The following is a 16460-nucleotide window of genomic DNA, read 5'->3' on the forward strand; positions in this document are numbered from 1 at the left end:
AAGCAGCACCAGACCCTGCCAGAACTACAGATGAAAAACCTGCACACACCTTTCAAGATCCATGGGTCCCATGCACTCCGATCACAACATGTGCTGTACTTCATCCATTGCACTAAATGCCCCAATAACAGCTATGTAGATGAAACCAGATAATCACTATGCTCTTGAATGAACGCACCCACTGAAATAATAAAAGACAAAAACACCATATCACTAGTTGGATGAACACTTTTCACAAAATGATCACTCTGTATCTCCCCTATCAGTCCCCAACCTCAAAGGAAACCTGCACAACACTTTCAGAAGACAGGCCTGGGAACATAACTTCACAATTTTGCTAGACACTAAAAATCATGGTATTTAGAAAGACACTCAATTTGTGTTTTATTACAACAATCTGTAACCCTCTAACCCTGTTTTTTGTCCTAAGACTACAGGGGTTTTAATGCACCACTTCACCTTTAATGGTCCCTTAGAATATGTGGTAACTATTTGTGCTGAACTATCTGTTCAATCTTGTAATTAGCTGGGACACTCTTAGTACCTTTCCCAGATCTGAGGAAGAGCTCTGTGTAGATCAAAAGCTTCTGTCACACCAACAGAAATTGGTCCATAAAAGATATTACTTCACCCAGCTTGTCTCTCTAACAGAGAGTGGGGCTTTGCCTACACTAGCACTTTTGTCTGCAAAACTTTTTTTTTCACACCGCTTACCGACATAGGTTTTACCAACAAAAGTTCTGGTGTGGACAGCGCCATGTTGGCAGGAGAGGCTTTCCTGCCAACATAGCTAATGCCACTCATTGGGGGTGGTTTAATGATGCTTGTAAGTGAGCTCTCTCCCGCCGGCAAAGAGCAGCTACACGGGAGACCTTATAGCAACACAGCTGTAGCGGTTCTGCTGTGCGCTGTACGGTCCTCAGTGTAGACATAGTCCTAGAAGCACACACGAATCATTTAAAACAAAATGTTTGTGTTGTTTATAAAGGTTTGATTTTTTTTCCTTTACTTAAAGGGCCATTGTTGAGATTAAAAAACCCTTACCTGTGTCACTAACACATGAGATCAGTAGTTTCCAATCTTTTCCATACTGTGACCCTATCTTCCGACAGAAAAAGGTTTTACTACCTCCCGACCCCCTCCATCATAAAGTCATAAAGAGAAGGGGGGTGGTCTTGTCTATGTGAAACCTATTTGGCACTTCCAAGTTAAGAACCTCTGTCTTAGACCTGGGCTACACTAGCAGTAGGGGTTCGAACTAAGATACGCAACTTCAGCTATACTATTCGCGTAGCTGAAGTTGAAGTTTCCTAGTTTGTCCTACCTGGCCATCCTCAGGATGGCGAGTCGACTGCCACGGATCCCCCGTCGACTCTGCTTACTCCTCCTGTCGAAGTGGAGTACGAGCGTTGATTAGCAGATTGATTTATCGTGCCCAGACGAGACTCAATAAATCGATCCGTGATACAGCGAACACAGCCCGCTGATCCAGCGGGTAGTATAGACGTACCCTTAGATTATTAAAAAGAGAACAATTTGAATTTAGTTTGTTTTCCACCATGTATTCTGCTTTTTACTTCATATGGTTCATTCAGCTTTGCAATGAAACTAGCCTGGGCAGTTTCATCTTGTTAAAGGCCCTGATCCTACTAAGTGCTACATGCAGACAGACCCCTGAACCTGTGCAATGCATCACTGACTTCAGTGATGCTCCCTACAGGTGCAGGGGTCCATTTGCTCAAAGCAGCAGGCAGGATCGGGGCCTTATTCAGGTTCATTTTATGGTTCTCATGCACTAGCATAATGCTATTGGTTCTGGATTGCAAACTGCAGAAAAAGCTTTAAATTTACAAATATCCAACAAAATACTGTTTTCACTGACTTTTTAAAATGTTCTGATCCTATTAGTTTTTTCTGTTTTATTTACTTTAGGTTTTTTAAACAAAATCTAAATTTTGGATATAATCTTCTTGTCTGTTGGAGCATTTATGGGTTTTATGTGTGTGAAGTGTTGTGTGCAAAAAATAAAACCCCACTGTGGCAGGGAACTTGAGTGGTTTAAACCAGAGAGGATAATTTATAGACATGGCTGTGGTTTTGAATATCATGCAAGTACAAAGAAGTATGGAGAGATGGTGGGAGGGAATTGGGAAAAAACACAATAAATCAGGTCAATTTGATAACCCGAGTGCCCTAAGGGAATCTTATGAAACCAGTGCTACATCTACTAGCCATAAAGATTATCTATTATCCAGGGAATGCATTTCAAGGTCTCACATTTATTGAAAGCCTTAAAATGATATAGAGTCTATTAGGGGGACTATCTTTAGCAACATCTGGGAACAGCTTCATTGGAACTGATGACAGTTCCATGACACAGTCTTGAGAGAACAGGGAGCAGGGCCTTCTCAGTGCAGGGTCTGCGCCTTTCAATTGCTTCCTCCCTTTGCCTGTAGATTAATTTTTGGTTTAGAGTGGGCTGTAAGATGTTTATTTACTATTACGAAGGTGGTGCCAGTTTGGTTCACTTGCAAGCTAGTTCTACTGATTGTTCATTGGGCCATATCGCTTTTTCATTAATTTCTTTTTTGGAGACATTTTGTTACAGGCTCAGAGACTTTCTGGCACAAACATTGAAATTAAATGAGTATTTATGATTATTATTAATAATTATTATTTTATGGACTGACTGTCTTTATAATGTAGCAAGGGGGAAGGTGCGTGTGAGTGTGACTGAGGAACCATCCAAACCAAAACCCTGCTCAAGACCACCTGCTGACTCCTCTCTCTGGGCTTCTTTCTTTGTACCCTTTAGAAAAAGAAAGAAAGGATCTTTCCACATACAACAAGGGCTCCACTTTCCTCTGCCCGCACAGCGGCTGTGTCAGCCACTTGAAGGTCTGTGATTTTCACAGTGATTGCCCTGCCAAAGAGGATGAAGAGGCCATATGTGGTGAGTAAGAAACCCGCTCCCTTAATCGGTTCCTTCAGTCGTTCCTCATTTTAGTCCCGCTGAAATTCTGTGCCATGCCGCAATGCAGAAGTTGCGTAGAATTTATCTTTGCCACAGAATTTTATTTTTTCACAGAGAATTTGTGATTTTCCCCCAGCACTCCTGGCCACACCTGTTACATTCAACTGAGCTCCTACTGTCAGACCTGAGCGGCTGGGGCTCAGGGCTGAGAGCAGGAGTGTGATTATTTTGTGTTATTTTGACAAATAAAATAGGCAGAATTTTAAATGATTGTGCACAGAATTTTTAATTTTGGGAGGCAGAATTCCCCTAGAGGTATCATTTGTCATCTCATTTGCGTCAGTCAAACCACCCCACCACAAAAGCCAACCGACCAAGACGGCTCAGTTAGGCTGGTCGTGTGAGCACTTAAAAAAGGGTATTCCACCAAATCTATAGTCAGAATTAGGATGTATTTCTCCAGGAATTTCTGTGGGTCACTGTACCATCTACCAACTACTAGTATCATATAACTTGTCAAGAAATATGTCCCTTGAGATACTACTAGAAGTAGACACCTCGGATTAACCTAACCACTCATTGTATGTATGTATTGCTTTATATAATAAAATATACCTATCCCACACACCAGGTGCATATAGAAACAATTTTAATCAAAAATACATACCAAAAGCTACAAACCCAGACTGAAATTGTTAAAAAAAACTGCTTTCTACCTATTCAGCCCATCAGGAAGAATAATAATTTAGAAAGTGAAATAGATTAATTAAATTGATTACACATAGAGATTACTTATATATTTTGTCTACCTAGTTTAACTGGGTACCTGGACCTGGAATATCCATACGGAATGCACTCCTGGGATGAGGAATATAGGACTTTCTATACAGGATGAAACCATTGGCTGACTAAGTCTGGTATCTTTCCGGGCGCAGTTCCTGCTACTTCAGAGGAAGGCAAAAGCTCTTCTTTTTACACCTGTCTCACTAGGGGGAGAAATCCCTTCTAGATCTTATCCCGATCGGTTGGAAGCACTGACCATCCTTAGAATCACCACAGATGTTACTGGTCAGAAAACTATCCTTTCAAAAATGCAGATACAGTGTTTTACTCATGCAGCATGGTAGAGAATTCCATAGGCTTACTATACGCCATCTGAGGAAGTGTCATTTTATTTGTTCTAAATTTACTCACGGTTACTATAATCAGCCATTGTACCATCTTTCCATAGGACATGGGGACCCCTGGAATATCTGTTGGTATCCCATAAAGCAGTCACCAAACAGTTATCACATGATGGGTTCTCGGGAACCACTGTTTTCCACTGCACTTAGAATAAAAAAGATCTCTCATCCTACTAAGTGATGAATATTAAGTTTTTGATGGTGACTACTATACATGAAAATAAACTAATTAGCCATTTTACTGTTTCTTGGTAGAAGACTAATATGCAGTGTTGACCTGAAGAAGAGCTCTGTGTAATCTCAAAAGCTTGTCTCTTTCACCAGCACAAGTTGGTCCAATAAAAGATATTACCTCACCCACCTTCTCTCTTGGTAGAAGACAATTGTTGCTTCCTAGGGAAACATAGTGAAAGTGACCATAGCTGACTTTACAGTTTTCTTGCTTTTCTGTTCCCTAATCAGCTCTGTGTGAAATGCCCCCGTTTTTTCTAATCCTTTTCAGCAGACAGTCTCCCAGAAGGAGCACACTGTTCTTTTGAGCAGGGTTCCTGTGGCTGGATATTGAATGACACTGTGTCTCCCTCCTGGTCCATCAGGGGCTTTGAAGAAATGACACAAGGAGCTCCATTCATGGGATCTGCCTTGCTAGCCACCAGAGGTATGTTCCTCATGGCGTACTCTCTCTCTCTCTAGTCTCAAACATGATTTTTGGGAAGTGGTTTTAAAATTCTTTGACCCACCTCACCAAATCACCTTTGTGTTCATCAGCGTTAGCTGGGACTGTGTTTAAACTGACCCCATCGTGGTTTCAGTCGTGGTTCACAGACCTATATAAAAAAGGTCCAGAAGAACATCCGTCAGCTTGGAAAGTAACACACAGGGAGGCTAGAGCCCTCTATGAACTAGGGCTAAAAACCCATCCTGGTTCGAGGTTCTCTGCCAAGATTAGGGGCATTCGTGATATAGCATGTTTTTTCTCTTGCTTGCGTGAATAGAAAGCACTTGTGATAACACTGCCCTAGCTGTGGCTTAGAATCATGAGTTAGCACAATTCTTTTTGTAACATAGGCCCTAGGATTGCACTTTCATTGCTCCTCTCTCTTAGTCCTTTTCTTTCTCCTGAGAACCTAGCTAGACCTTCCTTTCTGGGGACAAAGGACCAGAAACTGGTAGTTCAGTCCAAGTCACTCCCAGCAAGAATCACTGGAGAAAATGTGGTAGGAGTACTGGCTGTGGAGGAGCTCACTGTAAATTCCAGTTTTTGTGCCCACAGGCCAATGTTTGGAAAGGTGTAGAAGTGCTGTCTGAGGTGCACTCACTGGTGGACCAATGAAGGTCTTGTGATTTCAGCTCCCATGCTGCTAAAATTCATTTTTCCATAGGTTTTCAGGGCACCAATGTATCTGAGTTTACCACCTCAATGAGAGATCCATGCTGAAGCCTTAATGTAGCCTCTATCATCCCCTTCTGTCACAGAGGTTTCAGCACAAAGTCGTGAAATTATTTTATAAGTGCATGAGAAAGAAAATGCCAGATTATTTTTAAACAAGATTCCTCTCTAATCAGCAGGCAGTGGGTATCCAGTAAGCAAACATCTGTCAACAAAGATTTTTTGTTGACTGGATGAATTTATGCCATTTTTTTCTAATTAATTTTTCTGCTCACAGGGCACTTCCTGTACCTGCGAGCAGACAGCAATCAGACAGGTGATGTTGCGAGGGCTTACAGTGCCAGTCTGCCAGCCAGTCTTGCCAGTGGAGACTACCAGGTATATTGCTCAGTTTTAGCATCCTTGTGGGGCTAATCCTCAGTTTACAGGTCCCTGTGCCTGTGTGATGGCTACCTTCCCTATCTCTCTATATGCCAAACAGCCTGGGAACATTGGAAGTTAGAGTGGCTGACCACACAGCCCACCTAGCCAAGCATCAGACCCCGAAGTGTGGGCATACAGGTGCATCCCACCATGGGCAAGTGGCATCCCCAACCCAACCTCCAAAGAGAGACCTCAGAGATCTGAAGTGTTTTGATGGTCAGGGAACAAGGCACAAGTGGGCAAACTGCCCAGGGCTCAGATGCCAGGGGCCTGGCAATGCACCATGGCTAGCTAACATACAGATTGTCCAGCCCGGGGAGTGGAGGTGGGATCTGCTACTTGGCCACTGGAGGGAGTGAGTAACACAGCTGGTTTATTTGGGGCTTATAGTGTACATGTGGCTGAGCTCACATCTCAGGCATTAGTACATTTGTCTCGCTGTACCCTCATGGGAACAGAAACACCAGATTCCCAATGGGGGGTGAAGGCAGAAGTTAATACAGTGACATTCTGTGGTGGAGGGACACCAGCATGGCCCACACTTCTGTGAAGCCCCATCTGCTGAAATTTCATCAGGTGTTGGAAGGCAGTCAGAGGTGGCTACAAGTTCCAAGAGTAAACCCTCCATTTGTCCGCCTGTAGAGATCCTTGTAAATACTCAGGAGCACTAAGGGTTGCTGGTGGTGGGAGTATTAGATTTTATTCCATCTGATATTTTAGGGAAAATTATGTTGTAAGTTTGAGGCAGAGTCCACTTGTACTACATCATGAACAGGCAACTTTGATCACTTATGGAACAGGTGAGAGTCTGTGAGAACACAAATGAACCTGTGTTGGGAGAAGGGAGGAATGCTGCTCAGTTCCCTACAGGTAGATTGAGCCTGGTGTGCTCAAGTGCAGACACAAAGAGGTCAGATTCAGTTCCCTGACTCCCTTTACCTTAGAAAGGGAGGTGTTACCACAGGGAACCCTAGCTCTTGACCCTCATGGAGATGGGGCAGAGAGAGGAAACAGTTCCCAGGAAGGGAAATGGTTTCGTCATATACACACAGCCCACAGGTGAAAATCAAGACCCTAAGAAGGAATGCCAGAGCTGGGGAGCCCCGAATCCCTTCCCTACTTGAGATGGGGTAACCAGAGCTCAGAAGTTACTGCTTGCTTAAGACCAGCTTCACAGGGGGCTAGGTCTGTCTTGACCACCCAGCCTTTCAAGGGGGTGCTTCGTACGCCACTCCAGTGGGAGAGAAACCCCAGCATATATTTTTGGTGGGTGGCACATTAAGGAAGGAAGGAGCACCCACTCTCTAGCAAATGGGAGGGAGGAGGAAGTGGCAGGTTCAAGTCTCAGCTTCAGACCCAGAAGTTCTGGGGCAATGGGTGTATGTGTGAACTCCATATGTATATCTGTCCAGTGTGCTCTGAAAGGGGAAGATATATGTTACAGATTTGGAACTGTTCTGTGATGTTTGATGAATACCATTTGTTGGTTTGGTTATTGAGATATTTACTGTATGACATATGGGATGGAGGAATTTGCCTTGACGTATATAATATTTTTAATGAGACTTGGAAAGACCATGTTTCCCAAGGGAAGGGCTTTAATGCCAAATTTCTAAAATGGAGTCTGGCACTCATGTTATGATATGGAGGTGATTCATGTCAAAGGGGATGCAAACATTATAGCAGATCCTCTATCTCATGAGGAGATGTGAGAAGGTTCCTCAAGTACGCCTTCTCCATTCCCCTTCAATGATGGAGGAGATACCGGGAGTATGTCTTTGTCAAACTGTAAATATTGTTTTGGAAGCACCATTTTTTATTGTAATCTTCCTTGTAATCTTCACTTTGCTTTGTAATCTCCATCTTGGGTTAACACATCCAGATGGTGTTGAAAACCAGTCAAATCCTGACAATCATTTGATGATTACCTGTTCTGTTCATTCTGAAGCACCTAACATTGGCCACTGTCACAAGACAGGATACTGAGCTAGATGGACCTTTGGTCTGACCCAGTATGGCCGTTCTTATGTTCTTAAGAGCAGTGTATTCTGGATAATGGGTGCTTATGCCAGGGAGTTGGGACACCTCAAGAGATCGCAAGGAGAGAGCCGTCAAGGGCTATCAATTCTGAATGAGTCTTCCCTAGTGAAACAATAGGTTTGTTGCCTACAGGGGCCATTGACTTTGAATTGACTCTAGCAGAAACCTGTCTCTGAGAAGGGGGTTGGAATCCCCCGGTCTAAGCACATGACTGGAAGAGCTGCAGTTGCCGGGCCCAACCACATGAACTAAAGAGGAGAGCATTTATTTAAGGGACCTGCTTCTCGGGGGGGGCGGGGGGGGGGCATTTCATCGCTGCAGGCCCGGGGAGCTATCTGGCCTAAGGACTCAGACCCAACCTAGCACTCACTGTGGTGGTCAGCACATTGAGGGAGAATGCATTCGGAAGTTTGTTTTCCTAAGATCTATAGTCCTAATGCTATTTAAGAGTAGAAGTGTCTGTGGTTAAGAAATTCCTTTGTTAAGCCTGTTTCCTTATCTTACTGCCATGTTGTCCCTGAGGGGTGTAATTGGGAAACCAGAGCTCCCATAGTGAGGTAGAGTCTGAGAGAACATCTCTATGCAACTGGGGACTTGGGAAGGCTGGGGCACTAGTTCTGGGCTCCAGGCATCCAGACTGCAGGGTCCCATTGCCCTGGGAGGGTGTCAGACATGGGGACTGCACCTGGGAGTGTGCTTGAGAGACTCAGAGCTAGAAACAGTGATCAGTTACTGCCCAGACACAGCAAAGCTTAGAAGCACATGGGATTCAGCAGCTGGATCCAAATACAACCATCTGGTGCCCATCCAGGACATGGGCCAAGGCCAGGAGGTGACATGAACCACAAAGATTCCCACTTTAAAGGCTGGTTTGCATGGTTATTAAAGACAATCTGTCCTTTCAATTGCCACCCTCCTTTCACCACAGGATGCCATTATTTTCCTCTTATTTTATTACAGATCCAATTCTCAGTTCATATTTTTGGCAGTTACAATGGCACCATTTCATTCTCTGTCCAGGAAGAGACAGGTGGAGTCAATATCTCCCCTCTGATGTGGGAAAGAACAGGGAGCTGGAGCGACCGCTGGTTTCTCATCACCCTGCAAATGCCAGTGCTCCAGAATAGGTAAGAAATGCCATTGGTTAACAAATTTATTTGCTGGACTGTTGTGGAGCATGATTTGCATTCTTGACTTCTTCCAGTGCCTCTCTTACAGTCACATATACTGGGGTTTTGTAGGTATGGCTGTAGGAATACATCCTCTTAAATCATTGCTCTCATGGATACAGGCATTGTTATCACCACCTGAAGGTGACATATAGAACTGTCCCTGGTCCTTTTATAATACCAAAGAGGGGCAATGGATAAAATAACGAGGGGCCTGATCAAATGCCTGTTGTGGTCAGCGGGATTCTTCCCGTTGATTTCAGAGAGCTTTGGATCAGGGCCTAGATTTACTGTTTGTTCAAGCTGAATTGTTGTTTTGCATTGGCTGCATTAGCTGTCTACATTATGGAACACCGTGTTAACTTTACAATTTGTTCTTACGACATGCAAAGTGTTTGGAAAAGGTAGGATGTTGACTGAGGGTGTGGTAAACAAAGTGATCCATAAAATGCTATTAATAAATTCTGCATTGTGAATAGGTGAATCTGTCACATAGGTGTATGAATAAATATCGTTAGATCATTAGGACATAATTCACCCCTATCTGTTCTGTGGATTCAGCACATCATCCAAATTACCCCATCTTTCTAACTGCTTGAATGGACTTTCATGTATCCATTGCTGTTTGAGATTAACTGAGACTGGATACAAAATGAATATGTTAAGGAAAAGTCTGTTTCCAAAATGAAAAAATACCCAGATTTTCAAAAGGCCACACACATGCACATTTACTAATGCACACCCCTCAGATTAGCTCAGCACAACACCCAATGGGCAGCATGCACATGTCTGTGATTTGCATGCGTATGGATGCTTGTGTGCATCCAACTAACGACTTTGAAACGTTATAGTCAAGAAAAAAGGGGACTCCATTTAACACAGAGATGGGCGCATGGATCCAGATCCAAACCTTCCAGAGTTTAAGGGTGTTGGTATCTAGGGATTTGGCTCAGCTTGAAATACAGACCAATTACAAAGTTTGGAACAAGATCCAAACTCCAGTAAAATTCAGATCCAGGATTTTTGTTCAACTCCATCTCTAGTTTAATATAGGAGCCTCAGGTTTTCCAACCCTTAGACCATAGTACAGATCTTTGTCCTGACCTATACTTAAATATAGGGTGGATCCTCATGCTGGCAATATGCCTAATGCTCGGGCATGTTTTTAAACTCCCCTCCTTTTCTTGGTTGTCAGCCAAGTTTTAGCTGTGAGCAGTGTTTTTGAATGGGGCCAGTGTTTTATTTTTAGCATGCGCTTGCTAGCTATTTTTTTTAGTTAATTTATTTTGGGTTTTTTTGTTTGTTTGTTTTTGGCTTTTTTTAACCTACAAAGGAAACTTTTACTTTTTATTTATATTTTTATTTTTTTTAACAATGAACACATAAACATTGCCATTATACAATATATTAGTTTTATTATTTAGTGTATGCTACATATATCCTTTTAGTAAAATAACTTTATTACAGAGCTTTGGAACAACAAGCCAGGATAAGCACACCAACTTTGAGGAATTTACTTAATACAACCTCTGGTGTTCCATAGCTTCCCACCATTCCCAGCCCTTTGGCTAGAAATTTGAGGTAGCCAGAAAAATCCCATGTACAATATGGGTAGTGCATTAACTTTTCATGTCCTTGCTTCCAAAGACTGTTGGTATGCAAATTTTAATAGCAATTTTTAATTAAAAGATTTGGCCAATGAAGTTTTTTTTTTATTTAAGGAAATGTATTAGACTTTAGTATATTACATTTTCCTGATTTATTTAAATATTTTGTATTTTAAGTTGAATAAAATACGTATTTGCATTTTAATGTAATTTTTTTGTTTGATTTTAAACTAGACTATTTTATAAAAATATTAAACACAACAATTTTGGCCATGAGACAAACACCATAAGACAGAATATAGAACACAAAACATAATTTTTATTGTGCCAGTCAATGCATGGTATGTTGAATGCTGTTTAGCTGGCATTAGTTTTTTTTGATTATTTGAAAAACAAAAAACAGAGGTCTACCCTTCTTCGGCTTGACAGTAACAGTGGAGAGGGCAGCTTCAGAGTCTAGAAGACAAGAATAAATGGTTTCTTTTCGACATTTTCTTTCAAACACCAGGTAAAGGCCGTTTATTTAGCATATAATTTAAAGGACTATTTTTAGAGGGTTTTTTTTGAGATTTACCCATTTGTTTTTTAACACTTAAACAGAGAACTAAACAGACAGCAGAGGGAATTATGGTTTAATTCAGGATTTTTTACTTTTATTACATTGATCGCTACAGGGGACGGGACAGAGGGATCTCCTTTGACCTTACAGCTTCATTGCACGCTATGGCTTCCACCCTGAGGAATTACGAACGAGAGGCTCAGTTCCTCCCACACCCTAACACCCAAATGTATAAAGCAAAAAAACATTAACCGGTTAACCAAAACAGAACAGAATCAGAATCAGACAGCATTTCCTTATTTTATTAGGGCTCACCTTATCAGAGCACGAACCCCAGGGGCCACGGTGAAGTGAGGAAGAGGGGCTAAACACCCTGGTTGTGCTGCTCCCAGTTCACTGCAGCCATCCGGAGTCCGATGTCCGAGCTAGGAGAGTCCCATCTGGGGTCACCAGAAACTGTTACGGAAATGTCGGGTCTGCCTAGCTGAGAGCCAATAACAGCCTGACAGGGATAAGGAAAAGATGCTTTATTTTGCAGAAAAAATGAGAGCCTTGCACCTTGGTATAAAGACTTTGTTTTATACAAGTTTTACAAATTTTTTATACACATTTAGACAAAGACTTTTGCCGTGTTAACACTTGATTGGTGGTTGCCAGACCCCGTACTTCTGTTATCTGGTCAGTGAAAACCAGTTTAAAGCCAGATTCCTCTGCTTCAAGGCAGAGGAGAGAAGATAGTTTAAAAGTTCAGGTTACTGTGTACGTTAAGGCTTTTGCTTCCCCCTAATGGCTGCCTGCTAGCTGTTAAGGGGGGTCACCAGTAACTTTCACAATATTGAGGAGCAGTATGGAACCTTGTCAATTTGCAGTTATTTAGTTCTGATCATGTAAAAGTTTGTTAATGTAACCAATGAATTGGTTTAGAATTAAACATCTTGCAAGGAGCTCCTACTTGGCACTAATTGTTTGGAATCCCAGAAAGGAATTCCAAGGGCTGTTGAGATATAGTTAAGACTTTGTGTATTCTGCAACAAGCAGATCCTAACTTCTCTGTCTAGGCTCCTGGGTTTCTGCATCATGGCAGTGCTGAATTTTGAAGCAAAATGGACATTCTGGGGCAGCATAAGATATATGGGAAAATGCTCAGAAAATGAGGGAAATGTGGAATGATACATAATATTACACACAAAAAAACCTCCTTAAATGAACATTATCAAGATTGCAAAGTCAAGAACTCAAAAGTTAAGAAATGCCACAATTAAGATTGCCTGTGCAAACTTAATTTGCCCCCCTTGTGAGTATGCATTATGATATAGTCTTTGGTAACACGATTACATGCTATTTTTTCCACAGTACCCTGCCTCATTTAGAGCACAGGATGGATGGTGCTCACTTAATGAGCAGCTATTCAGTATTTTATTTTATCCTCATTGTTCAATTTGTGGTGCCAGACTTTATTTACTGCACGCCAGTCCAGCCCTGCTCTGAAGACAGAATTATTAACTAACGTATGCATTTCTGTGGTACTCATCACTCTAGTATCTGAGGGTTTCACAAACATTAATTTATCTTCGCAATGCCCTGTAAGGTGAGGGGGTGATATTATCCCCATTTCACAGATGAGGCACAGAGAGATTAAAGTCAAAATTATCCACTAATTTTCGGTGCCAAATCTGAGATGCCTGTGCCCTGGTTTTTCAAGTACTTGGCATTATAAAGCACTTTAGATATTAAAAGCACAGCTCCCAATGACTTCATTTGCAATTGTTAGTGCTCAGCACGTCTGCGAATCAAACCATGGCTACATCAAGTCAGGAACCTAGATGAAGAACACAGAGTTAGTGACCATGTGTGAAAAGTTTGGTTCAAGTGACTTGCCCAACATCACACAGGAAAGTCTGTGGCATAGGCAGGATAGAATCCAGTTCTCCAGAGCAGCATTCAGCTGCCTTAACCATGAGATCATCTTTTCTTTTCCTGCAACAAAGACATCAGGCATCCTATGGACAATGGCCTCCTTTACTGCACAGCTCTGATTCATCCCCAGCGTACAGTCCATCTTGTGCACAGATAAGGCAGGGATCCTGTGGAAATTATAGCAGGTAAACATGTAAATTAAAGTGTTTTGTAACACAAAAGGGGGCCAAATTAAGGGTGCACAGGCAATACTTTCATTCTATCTTTTCCTAAATTTTGCATATTTGACTTTGCAACCTTGTTAATGTTGTTTAAGGTAGCGTTTCATGTAATTACTAGGTTTTTAAAAAAGCAAACTGATAAAAACAAATATTCCATCATGTGGCATCATATTGACATCCACAAGGGTCATCAGCAAAGTTGGCACCTTTATGTCCATTGCACAGACCTCTGCTACTTAAACTAAGGGAATAACTGATAACAGTAGCAGGTTGTCATCCTCTGTGTGGACTACACTAGTAGGGGATTGGACATGTTACTAGTGAGTTTCAAATATATTTGCTGACAACAGAGCTATGGTAAGACTCAGGAATCTTAGGTTCCATTCCAGGCTCTGGAGGGGAATGTGCACAGGACACTTTCCTGCCAAATTTCAAGCCCTGTCTCCAAAGCATGGGGGTTCCAGAGGGTGTCTTCAGAACTTTTTAACATGGGCAAGATAATGTATTTTTCCTCAGCTTCATTCTCAGAAATGACTGAGCCATTTTGGCTGAAGTTTAATAATAATGATATCAAAAATAATAATGATCAATGATCAGCCTGAGGTAGACACCCTGCATGGAAAATTTCAGCCCAAATGGCTAAAATTTGGTAAGGTTATAAACAACGAAAAGCAGGGGCTTATAAAGGCAACCTTAATAATAAGTGGTGCTACCAGCCCAATCTAGACCAACATGATAAGTAGTGTTGTTCATTGTAATTAAATGGAAATATCTGTCTGTAAATTGCTTTTTGATGCATTTCTGGCTGCTGCCATCTTTCCATTTTAATGCAGGATCCAGTATTGTTGTGTCTCAAAGGGTCCTTGCTGTGGAATTCTAGGCCAATATGCCATGCTCCTTCAGTCTTCTACAGGGAGACCTCTAGCCTCCTCCCTCTGCTGTTGGGTAGAGTTCCAGGCCCCCGGGAGGGGGAATAGCCATGGGTATGGGCAGAGTAAGAGAAGACAGGAAACAGGAAGGAACAGTGTGAATTGAGACCCATATAATCAAGCCTGTGAGGAGTGAAAGCAGGTAAAAAGGCAGAAGCTGGTGGAGGCCAGAAGGAAGGAGTACTAGGTAGTTGAGGGCAGGCTATGTGGAGCATGTAAGTAGTTCTTGGAAAGTTCAGCTTCCTGGTTGATCATTTCTTACCTTGAATGAGAAGAGGAGGATGACAGCCTAGAAGGTTCAGTGCTCAATATCTTGATCAGAAGCTTCACTATCTATAAAGCTCCTTCTGGTTCTCATAACTATGCTGCACTCCCACTACAACCAGCTAGAAATCCTGCTTCTTTGGGGAGAGATGGGCAGACAGAAAACAAGAGATGCAGGCAAGGAGCCCAAAAAGTCTTGGATTGCAGTAGAGTCAGCAAAACTGCCCTAATAAGCAGGAGATTGTGTTTATGGGGAGGGTTTCTGCAGCAACTGGCTCAAATGGCAAATTCCTCTGCTGATTCTCTGGCTCCAGGGCTGTGAAATTTGACAGGGCCCTGAGTTTATAGTACACCGATGCTGCACCAGCATTGTTCTTCTTGTATAGGTCTAGCTGCTGTAGTTGTGAAATTTTTCATTTAAACATACCTCAACTAGTATAAAGCAGGGTAAATCTAAGGATGTCAGTGGAGCTACACCACATTACATCATCTGCGATCTAGGCGAATGTTTGGCAGGTATATCTATTTTAATTTCTTCTCATTTAGAACAAGACTGTTCCCAAACTGTACAGTTAATATATTTAAACAGCATGCTCTGCATGTCAGTGCTCCATCTCCCATAAATCATGATGGAGTTTCATCAGTGGCAGTAGCTGAGGTTCTCCCCATGTGTTTTAAATGAGATCCAAATGTATTTAGATGTCAGACATCTATTTATTTATGATGGTAAATCAAAAACAGTTCAGCTTCATCCATTAGGAAGGGACCCTACAGCATATTTCCCCCCCTACTGAATTGAGAGTGTGTGACGTGATGTCTTCATGCACAAATTGTCTTCCTGGCATCTGTCTAGCTAAGCTAGTTAACTTATGGCTTCTGCTAAGCAAGCCTAAAAAGGGCAAGACACCAGGAAAGTAAACATGCTGGGGAGCTACTGCTAAACTTCTCAAGGGCCAGTCCCTCATCTGGTGTAAATTGATGTAGCTCTTTTACACCATCTGAGGCTCTGGCCCAAGGTTTGTCTCTTGTTCTGTAAGTACTGGGAAAATCCTTGGGGTTTTGTTTTTGGGTTTAGTTTTTGCCTTTTGTGCATGGATATTTTCCCTTCATCTTGTGGTGACTGAAATGGGGCAGTTTACTGGTCCCCCTCTCCCTCCCGCACTCTCGCTCTGTAGGATGCATACTACTTAGCATCCCATTAACTGTTGCACTGACGAAACTATGGTGGGTTCTTAACAACTTATGAAGTGTGGACAGGTGGTTTGTGGCAGCTCCTTGTGACTGCTTATCAGGGCTTCTCCTGAAGAAATACTCTGACTCAATGTTATCATTATGGGGTGGCTATTTTGGGAGTTTGTTTCGCTCACTCGCTCGCTCTCTATCTCTGAAAGTTTTGTCTTGTTCCAAAGGTTTCACCTGCAGGTTCTAGCAACCTGGGGTTGGAATTCCCAAGCTGACATTGCGATGGACAATATTACTTTTGGAGTGAGCTGCTTCCCTGATGGTGAGTCACAAAGCATTCTGAGCCTCTCAGAGAATTTATATAGGATAATCAGCATACCACAGATCCAAGAGGTGCAAGTTATGGTTTCCCTACAGAAGGGACTCGGATTATCTGTACTACATCTTATTGTGCTGTAGTATTTGGACGTAGTGACTCTCAGCTCCTTCCCTGAAGAAGATTTCCTTTATTTACACAATTTTCCAATGTGTCTGTGCCTTCTTAATGCTCTTTCTTTTCCCTAACCTGCAATTTCCCAGATCACATGTTTTGGGACCTTTG

General features: G+C 42.2%; 1 protein-coding gene and 1 long non-coding RNA gene across 2 annotated transcripts in view; one reads left to right on the forward strand and one right to left on the reverse strand.

Moving 5' to 3' along the window:
• The window catches only part of LTK (leukocyte receptor tyrosine kinase), a 172384-nt gene that overhangs the window by 96671 nt on the left and 59253 nt on the right, over positions 1–16460 (forward strand). The window contains exons 6-10 of the mRNA XM_032793883.2: positions 2816–2953; positions 4661–4816; positions 5826–5926; positions 8972–9138; positions 16087–16181. Of these exons, the coding sequence (XP_032649774.1) occupies positions 2816–2953; positions 4661–4816; positions 5826–5926; positions 8972–9138; positions 16087–16181 (657 nt within the window). The remainder of the gene's footprint in view (positions 1–2815; positions 2954–4660; positions 4817–5825; positions 5927–8971; positions 9139–16086; positions 16182–16460) is intronic.
• On the reverse strand, positions 11101–14853 carry LOC142046775 (uncharacterized). The gene is made up of 3 exons (XR_012655806.1): positions 14676–14853; positions 11662–11848; positions 11101–11243 (listed from the first exon to the last, which is right to left on the reverse strand). It is a non-coding gene; the product is annotated as an uncharacterized LOC142046775 (long non-coding RNA).

Source organism: Chelonoidis abingdonii, chromosome 4, assembly GCF_003597395.2.
Source record: "Chelonoidis abingdonii isolate Lonesome George chromosome 4, CheloAbing_2.0, whole genome shotgun sequence".
Classification (NCBI taxonomy): Eukaryota; Metazoa; Chordata; order Testudines; family Testudinidae; genus Chelonoidis; species Chelonoidis abingdonii.